This window comes from Heptranchias perlo, chromosome 14 (assembly GCF_035084215.1).
Source record: "Heptranchias perlo isolate sHepPer1 chromosome 14, sHepPer1.hap1, whole genome shotgun sequence".
NCBI lineage: Eukaryota > Metazoa > Chordata > Chondrichthyes > Hexanchiformes > Hexanchidae > Heptranchias > Heptranchias perlo.
Window position 1 is genome coordinate 3,340,322 of NC_090338.1, and position 15,123 is coordinate 3,355,444.

The following is a 15,123-nucleotide window of genomic DNA, read 5'->3' on the forward strand; positions in this document are numbered from 1 at the left end:
GTGGTTGGAAAATCAAAGCTGTGACTTTAGGCGGAGCTGCTCGGAGCTCGGTCTCTGCCTTTTACCTGATTCACGGCTCGGGATTGCACACGTGAGAGAGAGAGAGAGAGAGAGGAATTGAACAATTTTATTACTTTAATCGGAGAATTCAATCACTCCAGGACTGGACATCCAGAAATGAAGAAACCCTTCAGCTTCTCTCTCTGGGTCTGGATTGGAGCTGTCTGTAAATCAGGTAGGGTGAAAATCCCCCTCTCCATCTGCTGGGACAGTGTTTGCGATCAGTGAGATTTTGCTGCAAGGTGTTGTTGGTTTGAGTCAGGTTTTCTCAGGCTGGGTTTTTCTAGCCCTGGGTATCTTTAAATCCCCGGCTCCAGCCCCCCCGGGGAGGGGGGCTTTGCTGTAATGATGAGAGTTGGATTGTGATTTGTTCAGTTCACTTGGCTGAAACCCCTCCAGATTGAGGCTTTAATCATTGGGTTCACCAACTCCCGCCCGGGAGCAGCCAGAGACCCCGACAGATGGAGAAACCCCCCCCCCCCCCAGAGTGGGGAGGAGGAGGCCATTCGGCCCTCTGTGCGGATCTGGCCCCATTTGCTGCAGTTTCTCTCTCTCAGAGTTTGGTGAATCTGGTTTTGAAGCTGCGACAACCAGGCTGTAAACTCGGGTTAATTCCAGCTTTATTCTGAGTGCGTTTGGGGAGATGTTCCCGTTTCACTGTCGATCTCGCTAATTGTAATTGCAAATAAAATCTGTTAAAACTGATAGATTTTTTTGCATTATATTGTAAAACAACAGGGTGAGATTTACTCGCGGCTGTAATGAGGACAGAACATGATTCTGGACTTGTAAAAAACCGACTCTGTTTAAGAGCGAGGTTAAGATTGATTGTAAGGAGCCTCTTTCCCTGGACCACCTTATCTTAACTCTTTAAACCCCGGGCTCCCTGTAGATTCTCCTGACAGCCCGTCCTGGAAATCTGCTCACAAGCGAATTCGATCTAATTGTTCATTGGTGGCAGGTCTTTGTCTTCAGTCTTTTGGTGATTTAAGCCCTGATTTAATTGCTCTGTGTGACAGTCCCCCGATCCCAGCCTGCAGCACGAACCATGTTACCCGTGTCCTAAACTCTTCCAGCAGGAACGAGATGGGAATCTGTCTCCCTCCACAAGCGTTAATTTACCGTGAACAAGATTCCCACTGAAATCAGGAACCGGTTTCAAAAAGAACGATTTCTCTCCACAAACACAATGAATAATCTGATCTTTCGTTGCTCAGTAAACTGCTCACTGCTGGGGCTGCACTCTGTGATTTATATCACATCGAGCCTACAGGCCATTCGGCCCAACAGGTCCATGCCAGCGTTTATGCTCCACACGAGCCTCCTCCCTCCCTACTTCATCTCACCCTATCAGCATATCCTTCTATTCCGTTCTCCTTCGTGTGCTTATCCAGCTTCCCCTTAAATGCATCTAAGAACATTACAAATGCCTGCTCTGCCATTCAATCAGATCATGGCTGATCTTCGAACTCAGCTCCACTTTCCTGCCGATCCCCATATCCCTTGATCCCCCTAGAGTCCAAAAATCCATCAATCTCAGCCTTGAATATACTCAACAACTGAGCACCCACAGCCCTCTGGGATAGAGAATTCCAAAGATTCACAACCCTCTGTGTGAAGAAATTCTTCCTCGTCTCAGTCTTAAATGGCCGACCCCTTATCCTGAGTCTATGCCCCCCTAGTTCTAAGCTCTCCAGCCGGGGGAAACAGCCTCTCAGCATCTACCCTACTAAGCCCTCTTAATGCACTTATACAGGGCCTTGGTGAGACCACACCTGGAGTATTGTGTGCAGTTTTGGTCTCCTTAGCTAAGAAAGGATATACTTGCCATAGAGGGAGTGCAGCAAAGGTTCACCAGACTGATTCCTGGGATGGCAGGACTGTCGTATGAGGAGAGATTGGGTCGACTCGGCCTGTATTCACTCGAGTTTAGAAGAATGAGAGGGGATCTCATTGAAACATATAAAATTCTGACAGGGCGAGACAGACTGGATGCAGGGAGGATGTTTCCCCTGGCTGGGGGGGTCCAGAATGAGGGGTCACAGTCTCAGGATACGGGGTAGGACATTTAGGACTGAGATGAGGAGAAATTTCTTCACTCAGAGGGTGGTGAACCTGTGGAATTCTCTACCACAGAAGGCTGTGGAGGCCAAGTCACTGAATATATTTAAGAAGGAGATAGATAGATTTCTAGACACAAAAGGAATTAAGGGGTATGGGGAGAGAGCAGGAATATGGCATTCAGATAGAGGATCAGCCATGATCATATTGAATGGTGGAGCATCCTCGAAGGGCTGAATGGCCTCCTCCTGCTCCTATTTTCTATGTTTCTAAGAATTTTATACGTTTCAATGAGATCACCTCTCATTCTTCTAAACTCCAGAGAATATAGGCCCATTCTACTCAATCTCTCCTCAATGGACAACCCTCTCATCCCAGGAATTAATCTAGTGAATGTATGCTGCATCGCCTCTAAGGCAAGTATATCCTTCCTTAGGTAAGGAGATCAAAACTGTACACAGTACTCCAGGTGAGGTCTCACCAAAGCCCTGTACAATTGTAATAAGATTTCCTTACTCTTGTACTCCAACCTCCTTTGCAATAAAGGTCAATATTCCATTTGCCTTCCTAATTGCTTGCTGGATCTGCATGTTAACTTTTTTTGTTTCCTGTACAAGGACACCCAAATCCCTCTGATTACAAACGTTTCTTAGTCTCTCACCTTTTAAAAAATATTCTGTTTTTCTATTCTTCCCACCAAAGTGAATAACCTGACATTTCCCCACATTATGCTGTCTACGCACTCACCTAACCTATCTATATCCCTTTGCAGACTCTTTGTGTCCTCCTCACAGCTTACTTTCCCACCTAGCTTCATATCGTCAGCAAACTTGGATACATTACACTCGGTCCCTTCATCTAAGTCATTAATATAGATTGTAAATAGCTGAGGCCCAAGCACTGATCCTTGCGGCACCCCACTAGTTACAGCCTGACAACCTGAGAATGACCCATTTATTCCTACTCTCTGTTTTCTGTCCGTTAACCAATCCTCTATCTATGCTAATATATTACCCCAACACCATGAGTCGTTATCTTGTGTAACAATCTCTCGTGTAGCACCTTATCGAATGCCTTTTGAAAATCCAAATACACTACATCCACTGGTTCCCCTTTATCTACACTGCTCGTTACATCCTCAAAAAACTCTAATAAATTTGTCAAACACGATTTCCCTTTCATAAAACCATGTTGACTCTGCCTAATCATATTATGATTTTCTAAGTGCCCTGTTACTGCATCTTTAATAATAGATTCTAGCATTTTCCCGACTATTGATGTCAGGCTAACTGGCCTGTAGTTCCCTATTTTCCCTCTCCCTCCTTTCTTGAATAACGGGGTTACATTTGCTGCCTTCCAATCCACGGGGACCATTCTAGAATCTAGGGAATTTTGGAAGATGAAAATCAATGCATCCACTCTCTCTGCAGCCACCTCTTTTAAAACCCTGGAATGTCGGCCATCAGGTCCAGGGGACTTGTCGACTTTTAGTCCCATTAATTTCTCCAGTACTTTTTCTTTACTAATATTAATTACTTTAAGTTCCTCACTTTCATTAGCCCCTTGATTCCCCACTATTTTTGGAATGTTTTTTGTGTCTTCTACTGTGAAGACAGATACAAAATATTTGTTTAACATCTCTGCCATTTCCTTATTCCCCATTATAATTTCTCCTGTCTCAGCCTCTAAGGGACCCACGTTTACTTTTGCTAATCTCTTAATTTTTACATACTTGTAGAAGCTCTTACAATCCGTTTTTATATTTCTTGCTAGTTTATTCTCAAATTCAATTTTCTCCCTCTTTGGCAATTTCTTGGTCATCCTTTGCCAGTTTCTAAAACACTCCCAATCCTCAGGCTTACTACTCTTTTTGGTAACATTATAGGCCTCTTCTTTTATTAATACTCTCCTTAACTTCTCTAGTTAGCCACGGTTGGATCACTGTTCCCATGAAGTTTTTATTCCTCAAGGAAATGTATATTCGTTGAGAATTATGAATTTTTAAAAAAATGTTCGCCATTGCTTATCTTTTTTATTCATTCACGGGATGTGGGCGTCACTGGCGAGGCCGGCATTTATTGCCCATCCCTAATTGCCCTTGAGAAGGTGGTGGTGAGCCGCCTTCTTGAACCGCTGCAGTCCATGTGGTGAAGGTTCTCCCACAGTGCTGTTAGGAAGGGAGTTCCAGGATATTGATGAAGGAACGGCGATATATTTCCAAGTCGGGATGGTGTGTGACTTGGAGGGGAACGTGCAGGTGGTGTTGTTCCCATGTGCCTGCTGCCCTTGTCCTTCTAGGCAGTAGAGGTCGCGGGTTTGGGAGGTGCTGTCGAAGAAGCCTTTGCGAGTTGCTGCAGTGCATCCTGTGGATGATACACACTGCAGCCACGGTGCGCCAGTGGTGAAGGGAGTGAATGTTTAGGGTGGTGGATGGGGTGCCAATCAAGCGGGCTGCTTTGTCTTGGATGGTGTCGAGCTTCTTGAGTGTTGTTGGAGCTGCACTCATCCAGGCAAGTGGAGAGTATTCCATCACACTCCTGACTTGTGCCTTGTAGATGGTGGAAAGGCTTTGGGGAGTCAGGAGGTGAGTCACTCGCTGCAGAATACCCAGCCTCTGATCTGCTCTTGTAGCCACATTATTTACGTGGCTGGTCCAGTTAAGTTTCTGGTCAATGGTGACCCCCAGGATGTTGATGGTGGGGGATTTGGCGATGGTAATGCCGTTAAGGGGAGGTGGTTAGACTTTCTCTTGTTGGAGATGGTCATTGCCTGGCACTTGTCTGTCATGTCTTTTAATCTAATTTCCTAATCTACTTTAGCCAATTCTCCCCTCATACCTACCTAATTGGATTTGTTTAAATTTAAGTTTTGGGTTTAACTACATTACTCTCAAACTCAGTATGAATTCTATCATATTATGATCACTCTGCCCCAGAGGATCTTTTACTATAAGATTACTAATTAACCTTATGCTATTTGCCTCAAGTTACTCCTTGTTTCACGTTCTCACCACTCTCTGGGTAAAGAAGTTTCTCCTGAATTCCCTATTGGATTTATTAGTGACTATCTTATATTTATGACCTCTGTTATTGGACTCCCCCACAAGTGAAAACATTTGAGTTGTTATATTTAAAATGATTCAATTGAATTATCATTCTCTTAGGTTACGTTGAATGGATCTGAGTGAGCTGAAGACTAATCCCTTGGTTTACAAATAGACAACGGGGAGAATTTAATGAGCTAATTTATACTGCAGGTTATGTGTGAATTGGATGAGTCGATCTGAATTTGAATCAATCCATCAGAGGCCAGATGGGGACAACCTGATACCAGCTCATCAACCCCTGCGTCATGACTACAGCCAGTGTAGTCTTCATCGTCCCTCCATCCTCCCTCCTTTCCTCTATTCTCCATCCTCCCTCCTTCCTTCCCTCCATCCTCCCTCCCTCCATCATCCGTACCTCCGCCCCTCCTTTCCTCCTCCCTCCCTCCTTCCATCCTCCCTCCGTCCATCCCTCCGTCCATCCTCCCTCCCTCCGTCCATCCCTCCGTCCATCCTCCATCCCTCCGTCCATCCTCCCTCCCACCATCATCCGTACCTCCGCCCCTCCTTTCCTCCTCCCTCCCTCCTTCCATCCTCCCTCCGTCCATCCCTCCGTCCATCCTCCCTCCCTTCATTCACGCTCCCTCCATCCTCCCTCCCTTCATTCACCCTCCCTCCATCCTCCATTCTCCCATTCCCTCCCTCACTGTAAAGGTCTGAGGTTTCGTGCTCTTGTGTACGGCCATCAACAGGCGGTGGGCCGTTTGAAACTGGGATCTTCCTGATCGACACCAGTCAACTGATGACTGACTGGCCGAACTCAGATTGTACATTTTCCATCTTAATTGTGACAGTCTTGTTTTGTCCTGAGTAGAAGTGGAGAATGCTTCGACTCCAATCCTATACCATGAGAGCAGTGACCACACACACAGATGGCCATCTTGCCTTGATCCTAACTAAACAATCATCACTGCCCTCTGGATTTCTTCCTCACTTCACCCTTTTTTAGGCACATAGCTTTTATTACATCTTTTAATGTAACATCATCATGAAGAGCATTGGTCTGTGGGCTCTTAAACTGTCTCCATTTGCTTCAGGTGAGTAGATTGCAGCAGATTGTACATTGGAGGCACCGAACCTTCCATATTATTAATGAAAAGGGGGTGAGCCTTTCCCTAAGTGGTAGCATTCCCACCTCTGAGTCAGAAGGTGCATGGTTTGAACCCCACTCCAGACAGCCCCGGAGAGTGGAGTCTGGAGCTCCAGACAGTCCCAGGAAGTGGAGTCTGGAGCTCCAGACAGTCCCGGGGAGTGGAGACCGGAGCTCCAGACAGTCCCAGGGGGAGGAGACCGGAGCTCCAGACAGTCCCGGGGAGAGGAGACCGGAGCTCCAGACAGTCCCGGGGAGAGGAGACCAGAGCTCCAGACAGTCCCGGGGAGAGGAGACCGGAGCTCCAGACAGTCCCGGGGAGTGGAGACCAGAGCTCCAGACAGTCCCGGGGAGAGGAGACCGGAGCTCCAGACAGTCCCGGGGAGTGGAGACCAGAGCTCCAGACAGTCCCGGGGAGAGGAGACCGGAGCTCCAGACAGTCCCGGGGAGTGGAGACCGGAGCTCCAGACAGTCCCGGGGAGAGGAGACCGGAGCTCCAGACAGTCCCAGGGGGAGGAGACCGGAGCTCCAGACAGTCCCGGGGAGAGGAGACCGGAGCTCCAGACAGTCCCGGGGAGCGGAGACCGGAGCTCCAGACAGTCCCGAGGAGAGGAGACCGGAGCTCCAGACAGTCCCGGGGAGTGGAGACCGGAGCTCCAGACAGTCCCGGGGAGAGGAGACCGGAGCTCCAGACAGTCCCGGGGAGTGGAGACCGGAGCTCCAGACAGTCCCGGGGAGTGGAGACCAGAGCTCCAGACAGTCCCGGGGAGAGGAGACCGGAGCTCCAGACAGTCCCGGGGAGTGGAGACCAGAGCTCCAGACAGTCCCGGGGAGAGGAGACCGGAGCTCCAGACAGTCCCGGGGAGTGGAGACCGGAGCTCCAGACAGTCCCGGGGAGAGGAGACCGGAGCTCCAGACAGTCCCAGGGGGAGGAGACCGGAGCTCCAGACAGTCCCGGGGAGAGGAGACCGGAGCTCCAGACAGTCCCGGGGAGCGGAGACCGGAGCTCCAGACAGTCCCGAGGAGAGGAGACCGGAGCTCCAGACAGTCCCGGGGAGTGGAGACCGGAGCTCCAGACAGTCCCGGGGAGAGGAGACCGGAGCTCCAGACAGTCCCGGGGAGTGGAGACCGGAGCTCCAGACAGTCCCGGGGAGTGGAGACCGGAGCTCCAGACAGTCCCGGGGAGTGGAGACCGGAGCTCCAGACAGTCCCGGCAAGAGGAGACCGGAGCTCCGGCTCTGAATTCTGGGTTAACACCCAGTGGGATTCTCGTGTCTGGTGGGTGTGGGTGGCCCCCCCCCTCATCGTATGGATTGTGGGAACTCAGAAAACCCTCCCCCTGTACAGGACTAACCCCCCTATCGCTGGGATAAGGATGGTTATGGCCATGGAAGGAGCGTTCACGTCATGGCCCGTCAGACTGTTAATCAGCCGGCGATTCCCCACACTAATTCACACTGTTCTCCAAGGGAAGAGAGTGAAGATACAAAAACAGCGACAGTCGCCTGTTTTGCCCCACTGCCCGAGAATAATTTCACCTCAAAAGTCAATTTTATCCTGGGTTGCATTCTCGCAATTAACGGGAAAACATTCGAGCGACCTCAGAAACACGTTGGGTTTGATTATGTCACTGATAATTCGAATGTGTGAACACAGGGGAACATCTTGTACATTGAAGTGGCATCTTACATTTGGCAGGGACACAGTCACATAATTAGCAGAGCTTGAGGCCGTCCCAGCATAATGCAGATGTTTCTGCCCCCATCCACTGATTTCAGAACCTGGGGAAGGCACCGCTGGCACAATGAGTGGCTCAGTGCTACGCGGAGGTGAGCAGAGAAGACATGAGCAGAATGAATTAGAATCAGAGAGCATTCATGGAATAAATAGAAAAAACAAAACTTGTGTGGCCAGTGCTTGACTCCCCACCCAGCGGTGAAGGGTTTGTAACACTGCCTTGGGGTTGAGTCTCCAAGGTTGCTCGACCCTCGTTGAGTTGGTTGCTGCATGTCCAAGTTCCCGTCTCTGAGCGAGTCTACACACTGCTAGAACAGTCCAGGCTCTTGTGGAAATGAGGCTCCTCTCAGCAGATTTTGAGGAAGGGGAAGGTTGGGAGGGAGGTGATGATGGAGGGAAAGTATAAATCAAAACATCTGGATCCGTGTCCAAGCGATAGAGAAAACCCAGGGGGAATTATTTCTGTGAATAGAAATGAGTCCTGATAGAAGAATAACCACTCTGTTTGGAAGCTGGATGCTGTGAATTGGAAACAATTTGGGAAGCTTGGGAATTTTGGCAGTAAGGACTTGTGGGTTTTTTTTTTGTGTGGAAGTTAAATGCTCCGTAACTGTTATTAAATGATTTCCAAGTAACTCCTGCCAGATTGCTAAATATGATTCGAGGGTTTCAGAGAAAACAAAACTGTTTTGGTGTCCAGGAGACCAGAATTGGAATCGTCAGAATGAGGTCTCCCACCAGTTGAGCCTCTCCAGTGGATGACCAAAGTTTGTTTTGTATTTTTTTTTTGAGTTTGGCAGGTAGTCCGGGGATTGCGAGTGAGCGATGCTCTGTGAGAACGTTTAAATGAAGCTTTTGAGAAACGCAGTAACAGATTTCACGCTGTTTCTTTGCCTCGATTACACGACAGGATTTGACTGATGTTCAGTTCTTTTTAAACCAACTGAAAATGCAAAAACTTCAAAGTCTGGAGAGATTTCCCCCTTTTTTTTGGACTGTTAACCTTTTGAGAACAATGCTGGCACTTCCACTCAAAAATATAAAAAAATGGAGTGAAATCTGCCACAGCCAAGACTTCATTGCTCCTCCTACACTCCGAGTGGCGGCCATGGCTCAGTCGGTAATACTCTCCCCTCTGATTTCGAAGGTTGTGGGTTCAAGCTCCACTCTGGGTCTTGAGCTCACAATCTAGATTGACACTCGGATGCAGGACTGAGGGACTGGTGTGTTGTCCTTTGTGTGAGATGTTAAACTGGGACGCTGAAGACCCAGCAGCACTAAATGAAGAGCAGGTGACCTGCTCCTGGTGACCTGCATTCATTTCTTAGCCATACGCCATCAAAGGTTAACTGGTCATTCATCTCATCACTGCTTGTGAGACTTGTTGAGAGGAAAATAGCTGCTCCGTTTGCACCAACATGCCCAGTGATTCACTGAATGTTTCTGATAGGTGTAGTAAGGTGCTATTTAAGAAAGAACTTGCATTTCTATAGCACCTCTCACAACCTCAGGGTGACCCCAAGTGCTTCACAGCCAATGAAGTACTTTTGAAGTGTGGTCACTGTTGTAATGCAGGAAACGCAGCTGCCAATTTGCACACAGCAAGATCCCACAAACAGGAACGAGATAATGACCAGATAATCTGTTTTAGGTGTTGGTTGAGAGAAATATATTGGCCAGGACACCGGTGAGAACTCCCCTGCTCTTCAAATAGTACCGTGCGATCTTTTACAGTTTAACATCTCATCCGAAAGACAACACCTCCGACAGTGCAGCGCTCCCTCGGTACTGACCCTCCGACAGTGCAGCGCTCCCTCAGTACTGACCCTCCGACAGTGCAGCGCTTCCTCAGTACTGACCCTCCGACAGTGCAGCGCTTCCTCAGTACTGACCCTCTGACAGTGCAGCGCTCCCTCGGTACTGACCCTCCGACAGTGCAGCGCTTCCTCAGTACTGACCCTCCGACAGTGCAGCGCTCCCTCAGTACTGACCCTCCGACAGTGCAGCGCTCCCTCAGTACTGACCCTCCGACAGTGCAGCGCTCCCTCAGTACTGACCCTCCGACAGTGCAGCGCTCCCTCAGTACTGACCCTCCGACAGTGCAGCCCTCCCTCAGTACTGACCCTCCGACAGTGCAGCGATCCATCAGTACTGACCCTCCGACAGTGCAGCGATCCGTCAGTACTGACCCTCCGACGGTGCAGCACTCCCTCAGTACTGACCCTCCGACAGTGCGGCCCTCCCTCAGTACTGACCCTCCGACAGTGCAGCGATCCATCAGTACTGACCCTCCGACAGTGCAGCGATCCGTCAGTACTGACCCTCCGACAGTGCAGCACTCTCTCAGTACTGACCCTCCGACAGTGCAGCACTCTCTCAGTACTGACCCTCCGACAGTGCAGCACTCCCTCAGTACTGCACTGGGAGTGTCAGCCTGGATTATGTGCTCAAGTCTCTGGAGTGGGACTTGAACCCATGACCTTTTAAGTCGAGTGGAAATCTGGAACTCTCTTTCCCAAAAGGCAGTGGAGGCTGGGGGTCAATTAAAATTTTCATGATGGAGACGGACAGATGTTTGTCCGGTAAGGGGTACAGCACAGATTCACCAAGATAATACTGGGGTTACGTTTTTTTTTATTCATTCGTGGGATGTGGGTGTCGCTGGCGAGGCCGGCATTTATTGCCCATCCCTAATTGCCCTTGAGAAGGTGGTGGTGAGCCGCCTTCTTGAACCGCTGCAGTCGGTGTGGTGAAGGTTCTCCCACAGTGCTATTAGGAAGGGAGTTCCAGGATTTTGACCCAGCGACGATGAAGGAACGGCGATATATTTCCAAGTCGGGATGGTGTGTGACTTGGAGGGGAACGTGCAGGTGGTGTTGTTCCCATGTAAGGACAGGCTGCACAAACTAGGCTTGTATTCCCTCAATTTTTGTTAGGCAAGGGTATTAAGGGTTATGGAACCAAGGCGAAGATAGAGTTAAGATACAGATCAGCCGTGATCTAATTGAATGGCTGAATAATAATATATATTAATGACCTGGACTTGGGTATAGAGGGTATAATTTCAAAGTTTGCAGATGACACAAAACTCGGAAATGTAGTAAACAATGTGGAGGATAGTAACAGATTTCAGGAGGACAGAGACAGACTGGTGAAATGTGCAGACACACGGCAGATGAAATTTAATGCAGAGAAGTGTGAAGTGTTCATTTTGGTAGGAACATAGGAACAGGAGTAGGCCATTCAGCCCCTCGTGCCTGTTCCGCCATTTGATAAGATCATGGCTGATCTGTGATCTAACTCCATATACCTGCCTTTGGCCCATATCCCTTAATACCTTTGATTGCCAAAAAGCTATCTATCTCAGATTTAAATTTAGCAATTGAGCTAGTATCAATTGCCATTTGCGGAAGAGAGTTCCAAACTTCTACCACCCTTTGTGTGTAGAAATGTTTTCTAATCTCGCTCCTGAAAGATCTGGCTCTAATATTTAGACTGTGCCCCCTACTCCTAGAATCCCCAACCAGCGGAAATAGTTTCTCTCTATCCACCCTATCCGTTCCCCTTAATATCTTATAAACTTCGATCAGATCACCCCTTAACCTTCGAAACTCCAGAGAATACAACCCCAATTTGTGTAATCTTTCCTCGTAACTTAACCCTTGAAGTCCAGGTATCATTCTAGTAAACGTACACTGCACTCCCTCCAAGGCCAATATGTCCTTCCGAAGGTGCGGTGCCCAGAACTGCTCACAGTACTCCAGGTGCGGTCTAACCAGGGTTTTGTATAGCTGCAGCATAACTTCTGCCCCCTTGTACTCTTGTCCTCTTGATATAAAGGCCAGCATTCCATTAGCCTTATTGATTATTTTCTGCACCTGTTCATGAACCCCTAAGTCCCTTTGGACATCCACTGTTTTTAACTTTTTACCATTTAGAAAGTACCCTGTTCTATCCTTTTTTGATCCAAAGTGGATGACCTCACATTTGTCTACATTGAATTCCATTTGCCACAGTTTTTCCCATTCAGCTAATCTATCAATATCCCTTTGTAATTTTATGTTTTCATCCACACTGCTTACAATGCCACCAATCTCTGTGTCATCGGCAAACTTAGATATGAGACTTTCTATGCCCTCATCTAAGTCGTTAATAAATATTGTGAATAATTGAGGCCCCAAGACAGATCCCTGCGGGACTCCACTAGTCACATCCTGCCAATGTGAGTACCTACCCATTATCCCTACTCTCTGTCACCTTTCGCTCAGCCAACTTCCTAACCAAGTCCGTACTTTTCCCTCGATTCCATGGGCTTCTATCTTAGCTAACAGTCTCTTATGTGGGACCTTATCAAATGCCTTCTGGAAGTCCATATAAATAACATCCATTGACATTCCCCTGACCACTACTTTAGTCACCTCTTCAAAAAATTCAATCAGGTTTGTCAGGCACGACCTACCTTTCACAAATCCATGCTGGCTCTCTCTGATTAACTGAAAATTCTCGAGGTGTTCAGTCACCCTATCCTTAATTATAGACTCCAGCATTTTCCCCAGTTCAGATGTTAGACTAACTGGTCTATAATTCCCTGGTTTCCCTCTCTCTCCTTTCTTAAAAAGCGGAGTGACATGTGCAAAAGTGGAGTGACATGTGCAAAGGAAGGATGAGGAGAGGCAATATAAACTAAATGATACAGTTTTAAAGGGGATGCAGGAACGGAGAGACCTGGGGATGCACATACACAAATCTTTGAAGGTGGCAGGACAAGTTGAGAAGGCGGTTTAAAAAGCATACGGGATCCTTGGCTTTGTTGATAGAGGCATGGAATACAAAAGCAAGGAAGTTATGCTGAACCTTTATAAATTACTGGTTCGGCCTCAGCTGGAGTATTGTGTCCTATTCTGGGCACCGCACTTTAGGAAGGATGTGAAGGCCTTGGAGAGGGTGCAGGAGATATTTACTAGAATGGTACCAGGGATGAGGGACTTCAGTTATGTGGAGAGACTGGAGAAGCTGGGATTGTTCTTCTTAGAGCAGAGAAGGTTAAGGGGAGATTTGATAGAGATGATCAATGAACGGTTTTGATAGTGAATAAAGCAAAACTGTTTCCAGTGGCAGGAGGGTCGGTAACCAGAGGACACAGATTTAAGGTGATCGGCAAAAGAACCAGAGGGGGAGATGAGAGAACATTTTTTTATACAGCGAGTTGTTATGATCTGGAACGCGCTGCCTGAAAGGGCGGTGGAAATGGATTCAATAGTAACTTTCGAAACGGAATTGGATAAATACTTGAAATTTACAGGGCTACGGGGAAAGAACAGGGGAGCGGGACTAATTGGATAGCTCTTTCAAAGAGCCGGCACAGACACGATGGGCCGAATGGCCTCCTTCTGTGCTGTACCGTACTATGATACTATGAAAGCAGGCTCAAGGGGCTGAATGGCCTACTCCCGTTCCTTTGTATCAAGGGATATGAAGTTTGTGCTGTAAACGTGCACACATGGTCCCCAACCTACTACCCATTGGATATTTATCTGGGGGTTGGTTCCTTGTTGAGCTTCAGACGTGAGGAGAGGTTTGACCGTCTGTACGTGTCTGGGATTGAGGGGGAAATACAGTGAGCTCCAAAAATTCAATAAGTTTATGTTAAGGAGCCGCCTGATAGTGTGTCCCAGTAAATGAGTGGAAAAGGTTTTTCAGAAGGTGGGTTTGCCCTGTGACTGTTCAGTGTTGCTGTTGAATAAATACTCGTCTCATGTTTAAAATGATGAAAGGTTTAGACAAAGCTTTTCTGCGGTGTACAGAATTTAATGATAAGGTGGTCAAACTCACAAATTCGGAACATAGGAATTGCTAAACGATAAAAGAGCAAGGGTCCATCTCATTCATCTCCTCCCTCCCTGGGAGTCGCATGATACAATAATGGAGTTGTTGACTAATAATAGCAATCAATCTCCATCAATTCGTCACTTCAGGTACAATTAATCACCTTGCCGTGCAGCGACTATTTTTATAGAATCAAATAGGGCTGCCATTCTGTGCACAGTAAGATCCCACAAACAGCAAAGAGACAAATGACTCTGTTTCTCGGTGGCGTTGGTTTAAGTACACGGACGCAGAGCTCCCTGTAGTCAGAGACCACCCCAGTGCGGAGCCAGCCGTACAGCTTTGGTCTCTTTGTACCTCTCTCCAGGCAGGTACTAGTGATCGTCTGGGGCCTGCACTGTGATAGCAGCCTGTTAGCTGAGGGAGCGACAAGCTGCGTGAGGGAACATTCTCCTCCTGCTGTGTCCGACGGTGACAAAGTTTTTGTACCTCTCACAGGAACTGATTCCAATTCACTAAACACATAATAGCCTTGGCTGCAGTGGAAAACCCTCATGGTTCAATTGCGTTTTTCCTTTTTGTTTCTCATGCCAGATATCAGTGTTGAGTTACGGAGTGACTTTACTGTTGAACAAACAGCTGCACTCTCCAGAGACACCAGTCAATGGTGTTTAGCTGCTCTATTTACAAACAGGAGTCGGGCTTACGAGATTTATGATGAAACATGCGTAATGAGTGAAAGGATCAGACCAAAGAACCGGGGAACAGGTTGACCCACCCATGCACGCACATCGGCAACCGGTGACTCGGCTAACCAGAGCCCAGCAATCCAATTCACAAAACGACCAAAGCATCAATCCAGAACTTTCCCTCAGGAAATTAAAAGATAGGGGAGAGTGTACATGGGCTGTGGGAGGAGATTAAATGGATGGGGAGAGTCCATGATAGGGGAGAGTGTACATGGGCTGTGAGGGGAGATTAAATGGATGGGGAGAGTCCATGATAGGGGAGAGTGTACATGGGCTGTGGGGGGAGATTAAATGGATGGGGAGAGTCCATGATAGGGGAGAGTGTACATGGGCTGTGGGAGGAAAGTGTTGAATGGAATTAATTACTTTCTCTCTCTCTCTCTCGACTCTTATGATACCTCTGAGCGTAAGAATTTTTAGAAACAGGAAAAGGCCATTAATCCCAACAAGCTTGTGGTTTTGTCATCGACCAGCCCCATCTCCGACCTTCTCTCTTT

General features: G+C 47.8%; 1 protein-coding gene across 3 annotated transcripts in view; it reads left to right on the forward strand.

Annotated features, from left to right (window-relative positions):
* flt4 (fms related receptor tyrosine kinase 4) overlaps positions 1-15,123 on the forward strand; it is a 264,041-nt gene continuing 248,918 nt past the window's right edge. For all 3 annotated transcript variants that reach the window (XM_067995955.1, XM_067995954.1, XM_067995956.1), the window contains exon 1: positions 1-235. Coding sequence is in view for 2 of the 3 variants with exons in the window: in XM_067995954.1 (XP_067852055.1) it covers positions 178-235 (58 nt within the window). In the remaining variant the exon portion in view is untranslated. The remainder of the gene's footprint in view (positions 236-15,123) is intronic.